This window comes from Desmodus rotundus, chromosome 6 (assembly GCF_022682495.2).
Source record: "Desmodus rotundus isolate HL8 chromosome 6, HLdesRot8A.1, whole genome shotgun sequence".
Taxonomy (NCBI): Eukaryota; Metazoa; Chordata; class Mammalia; order Chiroptera; family Phyllostomidae; genus Desmodus; species Desmodus rotundus.
In genome coordinates this window covers 90,685,107-90,699,728 of record NC_071392.1, presented here as the reverse complement: position 1 = coordinate 90,699,728, position 14,622 = coordinate 90,685,107, and the positions used below count along the sequence as shown (strand labels likewise).

Here is a 14,622-nt window from a genome sequence, read left to right as displayed (position 1 = left end):
CATCTAGTGGATTTTTTGGGTAATTGTATTCTTTAATATCAGAGCCATTTTATAATTTATTATCTTGCAGTTTTAAACTTCTTTAAGTTTTTTTTTTTTCCCCATCAAGTCTTGTATATATTTATGTGGCATTTTTCACTGTATTAACTGGTCTTTCTCATTAGGAGATGTTTTCTTGCTTTGTCAGCATCTAGTAATTTCTGATTGAATGCAGACATTGTACATTGTGATAGTACGTTGTAGGGAGTCGGGATGTGCCCCTTCACAAAGCAGGGAATTTCTGTTGGGGCAGTTAATTACCATTGGGTATACACTCATACCCTGTTTGTGGATCTCTGTTTGCCTTCCTAGATGTGTGGCCTGGTGTTCAGCCAAAGGCTTCAGGGAAATCTGTGTAGGCTGCCCCTTGCTTTCTAGTAAGCTGTCCTGTGTCCTGAGCTCAGGGGGACAGTGCGGTCCGCTGGGCTCTCCCGCCCACAGCAGTGTCGGGAAAGTGTGTGCAGGCCAAAGACCGCAGGGCTCCCCACGCTCGTTCCACTCCTCCCCAGACCTCTGTGTGGGGCTGCCTAGTGTCTCATGTCTGCCAACAAGCGCTTCCCACGTTGTGTCCAGGCTTCCAGCGTTTTACTGTGAGGGGAGGCCTGGTCCCAGCCGCCCCACTGCAGCTGAGCAGATTTGCCTTACAGACCATGAAACACATGTATCGTGTCCGGACATGATACCTGGAGGGGCTATCCTCCCTGAAAGAGCTCCTAAAGTACAGACTAAGCCAGAGAACTCTGGCCTCTGTCCTAAGAGGGAATTGGTGGTGGGGTGGAGGTGGGGGGTGGGGCTGCTGTTCATACATTTAATTGTATGAGTAGTTGAAATAGTGCAGAATGGTCAGATGCACACATGGACAGGACAGCTGCATTTGGGAGTTGTAAGCGTTCTCAGTGGTGACGGGGGGCGTAGCAACTGGGTTTCATGTGTCCGGGTTTCATGTGCCCGGGATCGAGCACAGACTGAGTCACCAGAGAGTTTGGCTATGAAGGACCACAGCATGTGGGTATCTGTGAGATAGGAGAACGTACTAGGAGTGAAGAGAGATGCCTTGGGTCTGTCTCACTCTTTGTCTTCTGCACCAGAGATCGCTGCCCAAACCTGTCCTGCTGACTGCTTTTGTAAGCCAGGTTTCACTGGACCTCAGACATGCTCTGTTGTTGATTACGTCTGCCCGCAGCTGCCTCACCCTGCAGCGGCCTAGCTGTGCATTTCAGGCCCCATGCCCCAGCAGGTCTCCGATGTCTGCTGACCCTCCACCAGAGAAGTTTGGAGCTACTGCTCCAGGCTACCCTCTTCCTCCTACACTGGGCTCTTCAGATGCACCCCTTGCTTTCTCCCAGCCTCCTCCCCATGTAGTCCTACTATGTTAGTTAGTAAACAGTGCTAGTACAGCTTGGGAAATGTTCACTGAACATCTGAACAGTGCACCTTGACTTTCTTTTACTTTTCAGAGTCTTTAATAGCAAGAAGGAAACGATGATCCTCAGCTCCCCGTCAGCTTGTGGTGGTGTTCGTCTGCACCTCCTGTGGAGGCACGGTCACATCAGGCAGCTCGGGCCAGTCCGTGTGTCTCCGGGGAGAGCGCTGCCCCCCGCACTTTCTCTCCAGGCCAGCTCCGGGCCTGTGCTCAGCTGCCATCCTGAAACTCCTCTGGCAGGCGGCCTGCGAGGTCACTGCTTCCTGGGGCCCCGGTCCTCCCTTTCCTTGGTGCACGCCTCCTGTCCCTCATGTCTTTAAGGGACTTGACTAGACGGGTTATTGGGGAGGGGAAATTTTGAATCCTTGGGTGTCTAAAAGGTATTATACTTTCACACTGAGTTCTTCGTTTACTCTGTTAAGAAGTGGGCCTTGAGAAGTATTTTCCTGTAGAATCGGAAACTTTCCAACCCTGGTTGCTGAGATAAAGTCTGATTCCATTTTGACAGTTCCGTTATTTAACTGTTGTTTTCCTCTTAGGTAGCTTTCAGGCTTTCTTACTTGTCATCATCTGAATTTTAATGTCTTGATCGCTTGCTCCTTCGTTGTAGCATAGGCCCTTCACGATTCTGTCTTTGTGACTCTGGTCTTTTCAGATCTTTAAGTTGGTTTCAGATTCTTAGTATTGCATGATGTGGCTGCTTTAAGGAGTTTTTCAGAAGTCTAGGGATCCTCAAACTTTACTAGAGATTCTCAAAGTAACTGAGACCTTGCGGCAAGAGAATAAGCAGAAGTGTGAATGTGAACTTCCAAAGTCCTGGCTTCATAGCTAAAATCCTCCAAGATCATAAATTGTTCTCGGAACTCACAGTTTTGGGGTTTGGTTGGGTTTGGGTGGGTTTTTTTTCTTTTTTTATATCGATTTTAATATGCAAGTGCCCTTGCAGTGCACACAAGCTTCAGAAGCATGGATTCATGAAGTATCATCGAGGGGAGACTATGTGCATCCATTTTAAGTCTTCTGTTAACAGTAACAGGGCAGTTTTTCTGAATTCTGTAAAATCCAGTCACTACATCCATGCAGTGGACATAAAACCCACCGCACCAGGTAGTTATGTGGGCTCAAGGGGATATTAAAGTAGGCACCACCACCCAGACGGTGGGCCCTAAAACTATGTGAATGTGCCCACGCCAGCGCCGGCCCTGTCGGTGCCTGGGAGCCATCGGCCGCTTGCCTCTTTCCTGCGTGCGGGTCCCTCGGCACCTCGTGTCCACGTGGTATGTCTGGTCGGTGTGCACATCACATGACTGCCGTCTCCTTCCAGATCACTAAAGTGGTTCTCAGCAAAGGCTGGCGGTGTCTGGAGTGCACGGTGTGCGAGGCCTGTGGGAAGGCCACCGACCCAGGGCGACTGCTGCTGTGTGACGACTGCGACATCAGCTACCATACCTACTGCCTGGACCCGCCCTTGCAGACCGTGCCCAAAGGGGGCTGGAAGTGCAAATGGTACTCCAGGTTCACATTTCCCACGCTCCCCTTTCAGTTCTGAACTTCCCCACGTGGCTATAGTTTTTAAAGTCAGCCGCACCTGCTTAATTGCGTGATACATACATGTTTACCATGGTAGAGACCGCTAATCAAATGTTTCCAAACACGCATTCCGTAGTTCCCCCTTGTCTGTGCACGTGTAGCTTCTTGGTGTATAGTAACTGAGTAAGTGAAATTGCAACTTGGGGGGTGTTGGCTTTCAGGTGTGTCTGGTGCCGGCACTGTGGGGCCACGTCTGCAGGGCTGCGGTGCGAGTGGCAGAACAACTACACCCAGTGCGCCCCGTGTGCAAGCCTGTCCTCCTGCCCCGTCTGCTGCCGCAGCTACAGGGAGGAGGACCTCATCCTGCAGTGCAGACAGTGTGACAGGTACCGAGCCTTCAGCAGGCTTATCTCTCGGGGTGTGGCAGAAGGAAGTTAGAAAATAAGTTGTTTTTGCATTTAAACAACAGTTTTGCTTTCCAGATTTTTAGTCAGCAAGAAACCCGTAGGAGTTTTCTGTTTTGTATTCTCAGTTCCAGACAAAAGATTTTTAATTTGGGGCTTCTTGAGGGTTTATGAATCCCTTGAAATTAGAAACGGCAGAATTACAGCATGCATAGGTACATTCTCTGGGAGGGATTCACAGTGTTGTACTAGATTTTACAAAGAACTGCTCATGTTCTCTTGTCCTTAAAGGTCTAGACAGTAAGTATGTAGATACTGGACGCCAGCTCCCACTCTCCCTACGCAGTTGGTGTGCTGCTTCAAACCCAGGGCTGTGGGGGAGGGTTTGAGGGCGCCCTCTGTGAGTGGTTAGCACTGTCTGTGCGGTGTCATCAGCTCAGGACCCTGCCCGCGCTGCTCTATTAGAAGGCTGGATGGCTCGTTGCCTTTCCCAGCTTCCATCCAGCAGCACGGTGCTGGCTCCTCCACAGTGGGCGCACCATGCGGGGCTCGGGCCACGCCACCCTTGGCATGGCTGGGTTCCCATGCACTTGCCCCAGCGAGCTTCCGAAGCCTGCAGTGTGGGATCATTGTAGTTGCCCCTGCCTCTTCTCACCAGTGCTTTGCCTCCCTGCTTGGACTCCACTTCATTCCTTTTCCACCTCAGCTTTGGGGGTTTTTGTGGGTCAGTAGGCAGGGCTAGGAAAAGAGGGTAGCTCGGTTTAGGCAGGGGGGCATTTGAGGGTTAGGGGCTGGGAGTTTGGAGACTGCTGCCTCCTACTTTTAAAAGAAAACTATTCTTGGATTATTTCTTTTCTGATTGTACAAATGCGCTCTTTGTAGATGGATGCATGCAGTTTGCCAGAACCTGAACACGGAAGAGGAAGTAGAAAGCGTGGCAGACGCCGGTTTTGACTGCGGCATGTGCCGACCCTATATGCCCACATCACATGGTGAGGGGCTGCCGGACCCGCGTCTGTGCCCCATGCGGCTCTGGGCCTGGCTGCCCATGGCCAGTGAGGGGCTGTGCTCGGATTCCTTCTTTTCTGAAACTGTCGTGGGAGCAAGTATTTCATGGAAATTAAGTTGCTTTTGTTATACGTTAACTCCTGTTATTCCAACTTAATATACTAAAAGTTGGCTTACATAAAGTAAAATAAGCATATATTTTAGATATGAAATGTAATTTTGCTTTTAAAACTCAACAACCATATAGTCGTTAGCAGGATGTGGAAATCAGTGCTTTATCTTCAGCAGTTTTTCCTTCTTACCTGTGTCTGTCCTCCACCGGGTTGTTTTAAAGACAGCCTGTAAACTCTACTTATTTTTGTAACATTTATTTTAGTAAAACGGTTGTAGAAATAGAAATTTTAATCATCCATAAATATATATTAAATATATTTTACCTTTTCCTAAACAATGATCCCATGACTTTCTTCTCTCTCATGCCAGTGCCTTCAGCAGACTGCTGCGACCCTTCCCTCGTGGTGCAGACCCTCGCGAAGGCTAAAGAGCTCGGTAAGGCCTGCACTGCCGGAGTGCGCCCGCACACCCGCCACCTGCCCAAATCTTGTGGGTGATCAGTCTGCGCTCCCTAATGCTGGCCACCATTTCTGTGGTCGATGTGTAAACGCTCATCTCACCCCGCCTCCATGGGGCCGGGTTCCCATAAGTCTCACCTGGTTGGCAGTGAGAACCACTGCTCACACAGTCACCGCCACCTGCCTGTTGGCAGTGTTCTCATTGCGACATCACTGTGCCCAGCTCTCGGCTGGCAGAACAGGAGGCCTGGTTAACAGATGCCTTTAGGGTTTACTGATCTATTGGTATGTTTTTCTATAACAGGTCAGCCTAGAGTGGTGATTAATATGATGCTTTCATTAAACTCTCATTCTTTTCTTCACTTCTATTTGATGTCACCTGATACAAAAATATTTGGTAGTTCAGGAATTGTTCTAATGAACGGCAATTTTGTGGATTGAAAAAATTGCAGGGTTTCTCCTTATTTACAACTCTCCCTGTAAGTGATTATATTGATCCTTCGGTTTCCAGTTGGGCTTCTGGAGTGTTATCGTTTCTCTTACGGAACTGATCCTCTCCCTTAAGTCTGGCAGGATTCTGCAGGGAAAGGTCACGGCTGAGAAACGGAAGCGTGGTCCTCAGTGTCTTCGCTTCCTTTCTGAAGCCTGGCCCTGACACATGCACAAAGAAGTTCCAGGAAGACCATTTTTTAAAAATGTGCATCCTTTCTACCTGTAACTTGAGGAAGTGCAGCCAGTGATTCTTACTTTCAATTGAATATTCTTAATTATTCATGCATTTCGTCGATAACTGCTTTATAAAAGTCACACTACCTAGACACATGGGTATTTTGTGTCATTCATTGAACTTGTCAGAGTTAAAGCGAGAGTTTTAATTTGTATCCTTGGATATCGTCACTTTAGATCCACCCAAGACGTACACCCAGGATGGTGTGTGCCTGACCGAGTCGGGGATGACTCAGCTCCAGAGCCTCATAGCTACCACTCCGAGGAGAAAACGGTCTAAACCGAAGCTGAAATTGAAGATCATAAACCAGAACAGTGTGGCCGTGCTGCAGACCCCTCCCGACCTGCAGTCTGAGCACTCCCGGGACGGCGAGATAGATGACAGCCGAGGTACGCCAGCCTCTGCCCTGCGGTGTGTCTGCAAGCGTTAAAGCGCGGGACGTGGCTTTTCCGATCTCCGATACGAAGGGTTTCTGTAAGGGTAGATGCCACTGACGTCCGCCACCCTCGACTTGGCCCCGTCCTTTCTACGTGGGTGGTTGTCCTCGACGTTGCCTGTGCAGGTTCCCTCCCTTTTTTCGTGACTGTAGCACAGAGACACGTCACAGAGACCACCCAGAGCCCCATGTGCTTGAGGGTCACAAGTGGGAAAGTTCAGGGGCGGGACTCCTGCAGGTTCCCAGGTGGCAGGCTGTGAGCTTGGGCACCATGGTTGAGTGAGAGCCACGTGGGAGCACACACTCCGTTCCAGACATGGACGCACCATCCTTAGTCGTCAGGTGTAACTGCGTCGTCAAGGGTGCTCATGCTGAACTCTGTTCATAAGCATTGCCCTGGTCTGGTAGCAAGACTTCAGCTGAATTCTTGGGGTGGCGAGACCATTTTTAGTAGTATGACATTCGATGTGAGTTATGTGTTCACTTACGTGGAAGCAGACGACCACAGGCTTGCTCGTGTTTAGGGTGGTCGTTTCCTTGCAGCTGACTCAGAAATACAGCAGTCGTGGTTTTTGTCCTGCCGCGTCTTCACACTGAACAGTATTTAGCCCCTGCTGTGTGCTGGCTCTTGGACGTCGTATCGGTGGACAAAACTGCACTCGTGGGACTTAGTTTTAATGTCAGGAGGAAACTACTGAAGTGTGTAACGATAAATAAATTGATTATAATGCATTTGGCAACTGCTGTGGAAAAAATAGAGTAAGAATTGGGGGTGCACACATGGGGTGGGGATCAGGCGAGCTATAGCGGTACCTGAGCACAGAATTGAGAGAGTCGAGGGAGTGGCCACTGGGTTGCCTGAGTGCACAGCACCCGGATAGCGAGGAAGCCCATGCAAAGTCCCCGCGCGTGTGTGCCCAGCATGGGCTAGGAGTGCGGCCAGCCAGGTGGGCCCAGCAGACTGAGCAGAGGGGCTGCCAGGAGCTGATGAGGTTGGAGGGGAGGGGAGGAGAGTGGCGGGCACAGCACGCAGGGCCAGGAGGCACCGCTCATAGAGATCGCACTCACTGTGTGAGTGGGCGGGGGCTCGTTTCTACGGGCCGGCCAAAATGTCCCAATGTTTTTTCCCTTAAGATAAAAGACACACTTTATTTTCACCAATAACTTGATTGATTTGGATATTTTGAGTATGTTGGCCATCTCCCGCGTGTTAAAATGTTGATTGTTCTCAGTGTCTCAGTTTGATTACTATCAATGTCAACCTGTCTACCCAGCCGTGGAACATCGTCCAGCGAGATGTCTCCAGCACAAAACATCACAAACCACTTTCAACACATTCTACCAGTCACAGCATCTTCTCCACTCACTGCACAGGTCTTGTTTTGTGTTTCGGTTGTGTTTTTACCTCTTTTTAAATAATAAAGTGAAACAGGCCGAAAATGTTGCTTCTTACTAAAGTGGCCACACAAAATTTCACCAGTTTTGATGGGGTTTTTTAATGCACACTGACATGACAGCTGTCAGGATACAATCTAACAAAATTGTTTCGAGTGAAGTTAAAGACAACTAAGCGCTGCTAGAAGCAATGTGTGGAACAAAGCAAATGAACTTTTTAGCCGGCGCAGTGTCGTAAAAGGAGCGCTGCGCTGTGCACTCTGAGGCCCACGAGGGTGTGGGAGGTGGATCAGGAGGCTGCTGCAGAGAGGGTCTGCAGTGAATGAGTGTGTCTGTTGGGTGTGCTGCTGCTCTGTCAGCTCACCCCACGTTCACTCCAAGCTGCCTGCGGGGTCTGTGGGGTTGGGCGGAGAGCCCCCGGTGGTTATGTGTAGCTGCCATACAGGTGCACTGCTGTGCAGAAGAGTTGACTTTGGTGCTTGGGAAGGAGCGGTCCCGGCGTGTGGGAGGCAGCAGTCGGGTCACTGTTGGCCAGGGCACGGGAAAGGCTCTCATGTCCGGGGCTATCGGACTCTGTCTGCGTGGTGTCTTCACAGTCAAACCCAGGCAGTGCTGCATTGCACACCAGGTGCCTTGACAGTGCACATGGGTTTTCAAGCCTTGAGATTACTGAGCCTTTTCAAAACAGCGTGTGGAAAGCCCCGGGCAGGGTCTCCCAGGTCCTGTAGAGCAGCACTGAGGAGGGGCACTGTTCCTCACCTGCCATTTGCACATCGGGGCCTTTCCATGACCATAGTCAGCACCTGGAACCAGAGGCAGTTCCTCTTGAAGTAGTAGTTCAGTTTTGGAGATAAAGCTTTTTGGTAGTGGGGTGATACCCAGTCACAGCTTTGGTTGGATCTCAGGAGGGGGGTGGAGGCTGCAGAGCAGGCCTTGGGGCCCTGGGCCTGCAGGCACAGTTAAAAGCAGGGCAGTGAGGTAGGTGCAGATTGACTGAAAATTGTCTCTTTGAGCATTTCTCTCCGTGTGACTCCCCATCCCTGGTAAGCAGGCTTCATTTCCTGGGGTCCCTGTGTTAGGCAGCCTGAGTTCTGCGCCACTTGGGGGCTTTACCAGTAATCCCTGCTCCACATTTCCTGCCGGCTGGGACTTAGGGTCCCTGGGGCTCAGCGGCCACTTTGCTTTGGGTTTCCTGTTTCACAGGAATTATGTCTCTCTTAGGTTTTTCCAATTTTGTTTGTGCATTTACTTTTTTCCAGAAGGAGAACTTATTATGGATTGTGATGCAAAGTCAGAATCTAGTCCTGAACGGGAAGCTGCGGATGAGGAAAGCAAGGGCGTAGAAGGAACGGAGGGCGTCAAAAAGAGGAAAAGGAAACCTTACCGACCAGGTACAGGGCCTGAACTGGGTGTGTCAGTCTGTCAATAACTTCATTAATTTAAGGAAAATATAATAGCAAAGGCTTCAGTTACAATTAAATAATCAGGATGAGATATAGCTTCTCAGCCACTCAATAAACTGAAACTTGTATGCTAAAACTAAAGGACTAAGCAATTTGAAGATGCTTTTTAGGTGACAAATTCCTTAGGTTGAATGTGTGATATGTCACCATAAATCATTATTTAATGCCTCATCCCAAATGTTACCCACTTTATTAAATGTCTTACTGGGTGGCTATTTTCATGTTTTTTAAACTTGTTTTAGTGGCCATGCAGGAGTGACCGTAAGTACACAATACGAAGGTGACGTGTTAGGGCTCTTCCGCCTTCTGGAAGGCACAGACCTGTTAGTAGTGTGACCATGAGACACTCCTGTCTTCCTTCTGCCTCGGGGGCGGAGAAAAAGCCGTCTTCCTGGTCCAACTGCATTTGCCCCATTGGAAAAAGTTACTGAAAATGTCACAATACAGAGTTGTAGGATTTTTTAAGGCAGTTTGTTCATTCTTTTTTTTTTACTACTCATTAACTTAAATCAGTTTAATCTTTACTCTCTGATTGCTTATATTATTGGTAAGAGTGACCTAACCTGCCTTTTGATGTGTGGGGAAGAACTTTCTCACTGTGTTGTGTCCTGCAGGACCTTAGAAACTAAGCTTCCTTATGATAGGCCACCGGTAAGGACCTGGATGAGCATCAGCCATATCATTGTACGAAATGCTTCCGTTTCTTCCTAACGATGAGGCTTCTGAACGTACACTTACTTTTTTTAGATGCTGCAAATTCCTTCTAGGGACTTACATTTAGTTTTTTTCCTCTCTGCCTTACATGGAAGTCATCCACCCCTCAGAGTGGCCCAGTGGGTCCCAAAGTACATTGTTAGACTTCTGGACCACATGACAAGAGCTGATGGTGTTAAGTGTGTGTCAGGCAATACTGCAAGCACTTCACATCTGTTAATGCATTACTCCATCCTCATAGGTACGCAGAGGTGCATTACATTACCGCTCTTTGCAGGGAGGGATCTCGAGTACTGAGTAGTTAAATAAGCTGCTCAAAGTCCAGTAGCAGCCAAAACAACCAGAACTCAGTGCCCGGCCCCAGGCCCTGTGTTCACTCCTGCACGGCAGGGTGAGCCTCGTGTCTACGGGCCTTAACGGGGTCCCCAGACACCTTTCCCCGAAGTTGTTTGAATTTCGTTTGGGTTATCTAGTAGCTTAGTTAGTATTTGGTCTCTTTTCTCCCTCAGCTAATACACAAATAATGTTAAGCAATGAGATGTGAGTTACTAATGTTTGTTAAGTAAGGAGTGTTTACTCTGACATTGTGGACTAGAGGAAAGGCATGCATTCTTGCTGTCCTAATGAATTTTTATCTGTTTCAGTTAGTGGGTAACAGTAGCTTTAACCTCTTTTATTTGTGCATTTCCGAACTCATGTAATTTTGCCTTAAAATTAAATTAATTGTTTAAATTAGACTATATTGAATCTGTAAAATGGTTCACTATGTAAGACTAAGCAGTTTCACCTTCCTCACTGTAGAAATAGTGGGAGAAATCTGTTATTTATGAGGTTACCCAATTCTTCCTTTGGTCAGGTATTGGTGGATTTATGGTACGGCAAAGAAGTCGAACCGGGCAAGGGAAAGCCAAAAGGTCCGTGATCAGGAAAGACTCCTCTGGCTCCGTCTCCGAGCAGCTGCCTGGCAGAGAGGACGGTACGGATTCTATTAGGTCGAAGCCCGTGGTGTCGGCGTCACTGCTGAGGAGAACGGTCCTGATAGGGCTGGCGCTTGCAGACCGAGCGCGCACCAGGGATGCAGGAGTTGGGTGGGCATGGGAGTGTGTGGGGCCAAACAGACGCAGTGCCTTTGAGGGTTTTTACACGAGTCCCCTTCTTTCCTGTGTCGCGTGCAGGTAGCGCCGCACCGAGCTACTCGGCCCTACGTGGCCAGCTCTCCACGGGCCTTTCTGTGACGGCCTCCACTGCTCGGCATGAAACTGGAAACTTCTAGACTGTGCAGTTGAAAGGAATAGGGTTCCCCAGCAATTTTTAACAAAATTGTATATTGTTTTAGAAATACCTCTTCCAAGTAATACTCTGTCATCTTTGCTTAGAGTGTCAAGGAAAGCTGAATCACTGTGTAAGCCACAGCTTGAGAAACCAGTGCTGAACACACATGTCATCACTGCGGTCGGGTGTGCGAGTGTCTGTCTGGGAAATGCTTTCTGTGGGGCGTGGGAAGAAAAGGTGCTGTTTGCAACATGTGCCCCCACAGAGCGCTTCCATTGTTGCGGGGGCTGTTGGCCTGTGGGTTAGTAACGGAAACGGCTGCACGTTTTTAAAAGCCAGCACCCTAAGGATTTGAAAGAAGTCTCTAATACGGCTTTAGTAAGCCCTGGTTCAGAAATGTGGTATGTGCAGTGAAACTGGTTTTTGTGTTTTCCCTCTGTCTCTTTATTTTCTGCTTTAAACAATTTCAGCTCTTTTAGTTCAGTAATCTGCTCCTTGTCTGTGCCATCCATTGTTTTTAATTCTTTTGCATTTTCCCCTTTCCCAAACTGCCTTCGTGATAGTTCAGTGGCTTCTCGTCGCAGCCCGCTCCTGCGGCTCCCCTCTCCCCCCATGTCTGACTGAATTAGATACCTGAGGCCTGTGCCCGGCTCTGCTCCGCAGCCGCTGGTGCCATGCGCTCTGCTCGTCCTCCCTCACTGTGTGTTGTGTGATGGACACGCCTGCCCACCCGTGAATGGTGCTTTTGCTTCGCTGTGAGTGCGTGTTCTTTAGAGCGTGGTGTGCCCTTCCTGAGAAATGGATTGAAGGTGGGTTAGTTATTTCAGAGAACATTTGTCTGGGCCAAAACCAGGAACACGAGGTGATACCGCCCCAGGACTTCATGGAGCTAAATTCTCAGATTGAAGTTTTGGGTCCACTCGTGTCATAAATTCAGGTTTTTCACACATTAAGGCTATACAGAGCTTATGAATTCTCATGGAAGATTTTCATTTTTTGCCTTTCTACCCAGCACCACATTCTGTGACAAGATGGCAGTTCTCTGTGCTATGGGGGAAGGGGAAATGAGAGGGTGTGTTTTTGTTACACCAGCCTGAGTGGGGCGGAGTCCTTCAGGGTCCCACTGTCCCCGTCCCACATGGCACCTCTGGTCAGTTTCCGCCATGTGGAGGGACCTTAACCTAGGTCTTCCATTACCCGTTCCTCATAAGGCTGTGAAAACTGGAGTTCAGGGTCACTGAATTTTAGCAAATTGTCAGAGTTTCATTTGATTCTTTCGTAATTTCTGTGGTTCTTGTTTTACTTTAATTTTTGAGTAAAACAAGAGGATTTTGTTTTTGAGTAAAAACAAAATCCTTTGAGGATTCCTTATTTTCTGGCTAGATTACTAGTACATTAAAATAAAGATTGTTTAAAAAATGTTTATCCACCATTTTTAGTCACTTTTATTCTATTATTTTTTAAAGATTTTATTTATTTTTAGGGGGAGGGAATGGGAGGGAGAAAAGAGGATGATTGCCCCTCATGCGCCCCCTACTGGGGACCTGGCCAGCAACCCAGGCCTGTGCCCTGACTGGGAATGGAACCGGCAACCCTTTGGTTTGCAGGCCAGCACTCAGTTTACTGAGCCACACCAGCCAGGGCTGTCTTTAGTCATTTTTAGAAGAGTCAACAGTGTACCTGTGTATTCTGGCAACAAAAGTGCAACCCCCCCCCCCACCACCATTTTCAGAAGGGGCGAAGAAGTGACAAGGGTGCCACGTAAGTGCTCGCTGCCCGTGTCAGTAGTGCTCCTGGTCCCGGCGGATTGCGTGGTCCCGAGCTCTGTTTTGTTTCCTTTTCTGTTTGAAGGTTGACGGTTCAGCGCACGCTGATGAGCGTGTTCATAGTCAGTCATCCGTTACAGTGTGTATGTGTTACAAGCACCTAATTTGCTGTAAACCCCACCACTCGGAACTGCTGGACAGAAGGACGCACGTTCCTGAAAAGCCTTGTGTTGGACGTTCCCAGTAAACTGTGCAAAAACACTGTTCCTGTTAAACTAGTCGTGGACGAGTAGCCATTTCCCCAGATGCATAAGCATTGGGCATTTTCACTTTTTAGCTTTTAACAAAAGGTTGAGGTTCAAAAAAAAAACACAGGCTTCCGCTTTGGGTGTAGGGAAACACTCATTAAGAGACAATAGGAGACGTGTGCTGATACTAAAGAGCCGTGAAAGGAAGTTGTTTTGGGATTCTATGTAAACTTACACACCTGCTTTGAGATACTGTGGTGAAAAGCTTTTTTGTCGAGTCATGCTGCACGTCTTAAACTTACACCGCGCTGCGTGCTGATTGTCTCTCGGTAAAAGGAGGACAGCAAGGGAGCGCTTGCTTGTTTATATGGAGCTGTGTCTGTTGGTTAGCTGTGCTGTTTCTTTGGGTGGATTTATCTGAAAATCTTAAATATCACGTGTTCGTAAACCTGATGCCTCTTTCCAGGGTGGAGTGAACAGTTACCAGATACTCTGGTTGACGAATCTGCGTCTGTCACTGAAAACACTGAAAAAATAAAGAAGAGATACCGGAAAAGGAAAAACAAGCTTGAAGAAACTTTCCCTGCCTATTTACAAGTAATATTTTGCTTTACATTACATTACAGAGTTTGTTAATGAAAGAAATGTATTGAGTTTTAAAAAACAGGTTCGTTGATTTTGTTAGTTTTTTTACTTGTTTTATTTTAACCTTCTAGGGACTCATAACAATTATCGTTTACTTTCTTGTGCTTTGATACATTTCAGAAAGTTCTTTTTAATACCAGTTTTTCACTTCTAAGTATTCCATAAGATAGAGAAGGATACTCCTGGGGTGAAGGAGGTGCGTTCTCACAAAGCAGGCACATGGGGCGCTGCGGACGCCTTGTCACCAGTGCAGCGGCGCGCCTTGCCCTTCCTCGTGTCGGGGGGCACGGCAGCTGTTGCTGCGATTCTGCGGCACACCAGAAATGTGTTTTTGCCAATCTGACACACACAGACAAGGCGTAATTTCGATCCGTTCACACCAGGTAGCTATTGTTGCGTTGGCTGTTGCCATTTTTTATCTGCCATTTTTTATCCGACAAGCTAAGGGAAAAGAGGTCAGTGCCCCGACTACACAGGCAGGTGTCGTGGGTTTCAAACTTGCTGCGGCGCTCTGGTGGAACGCGCTGGGCTGCAGGAAGGGTGTGCCTGAGTGAGGATGGCCGGTCGGCAGCCAGAGCTGCAGCCTCGCTGACCAACCACTGACTGCTGTGGGAGGCTTGGTGAACCAGAGGGTTAAGCAGGAAAATACCCTTCTGTGGGGAGAAATTATATTTGGTAGACATAAACTGTGAAAGTAGACATCTGGCAGTTCCCCTTGTGAACATGAATCACAGAAGCGTTCAGGGTCACGTGCTGTATTGGAGAGAGCCCAGGGTTGGACATCTGGCTGGGCCACAAGCTGATTCCACATTCCCGAGCATGTCGCTCATTCCCCTCAAGCAGGAGAGGTGTAAAAGTAAAATGCTGACGCAAGTAGAAAGTCATCTGCATTTGAGAGAGAGAGCCCTTTTAAGCGCAGTCCCCAAAGTCAGAATGTGGTGACGTGTCTGAGTGGACTTCGTGTCGAACGGCTGACATCC

The 14,622-nt window shown here is 48.4% G+C and overlaps 1 protein-coding gene across 14 annotated transcripts in view; it reads left to right on the top strand.

Moving 5' to 3' along the window:
• The window catches only part of KMT2C (lysine methyltransferase 2C), a 208,016-nt gene that overhangs the window by 138,362 nt on the left and 55,032 nt on the right, over nucleotides 1–14,622 (top strand). For all 14 annotated transcript variants that reach the window (XR_008427049.1, XM_053925983.2, XM_053925995.2 and 11 more), the window contains 8 exons: nucleotides 2,787–2,968; nucleotides 3,214–3,378; nucleotides 4,279–4,388; nucleotides 4,888–4,953; nucleotides 5,880–6,092; nucleotides 8,794–8,925; nucleotides 10,568–10,687; nucleotides 13,464–13,594. Coding sequence is in view for 13 of the 14 variants with exons in the window: in XM_053925983.2 (XP_053781958.1) it covers nucleotides 2,787–2,968; nucleotides 3,214–3,378; nucleotides 4,279–4,388; nucleotides 4,888–4,953; nucleotides 5,880–6,092; nucleotides 8,794–8,925; nucleotides 10,568–10,687; nucleotides 13,464–13,594 (1,119 nt within the window). In the remaining variant the exon portion in view is untranslated. The remainder of the gene's footprint in view (nucleotides 1–2,786; nucleotides 2,969–3,213; nucleotides 3,379–4,278; nucleotides 4,389–4,887; nucleotides 4,954–5,879; nucleotides 6,093–8,793; nucleotides 8,926–10,567; nucleotides 10,688–13,463; nucleotides 13,595–14,622) is intronic.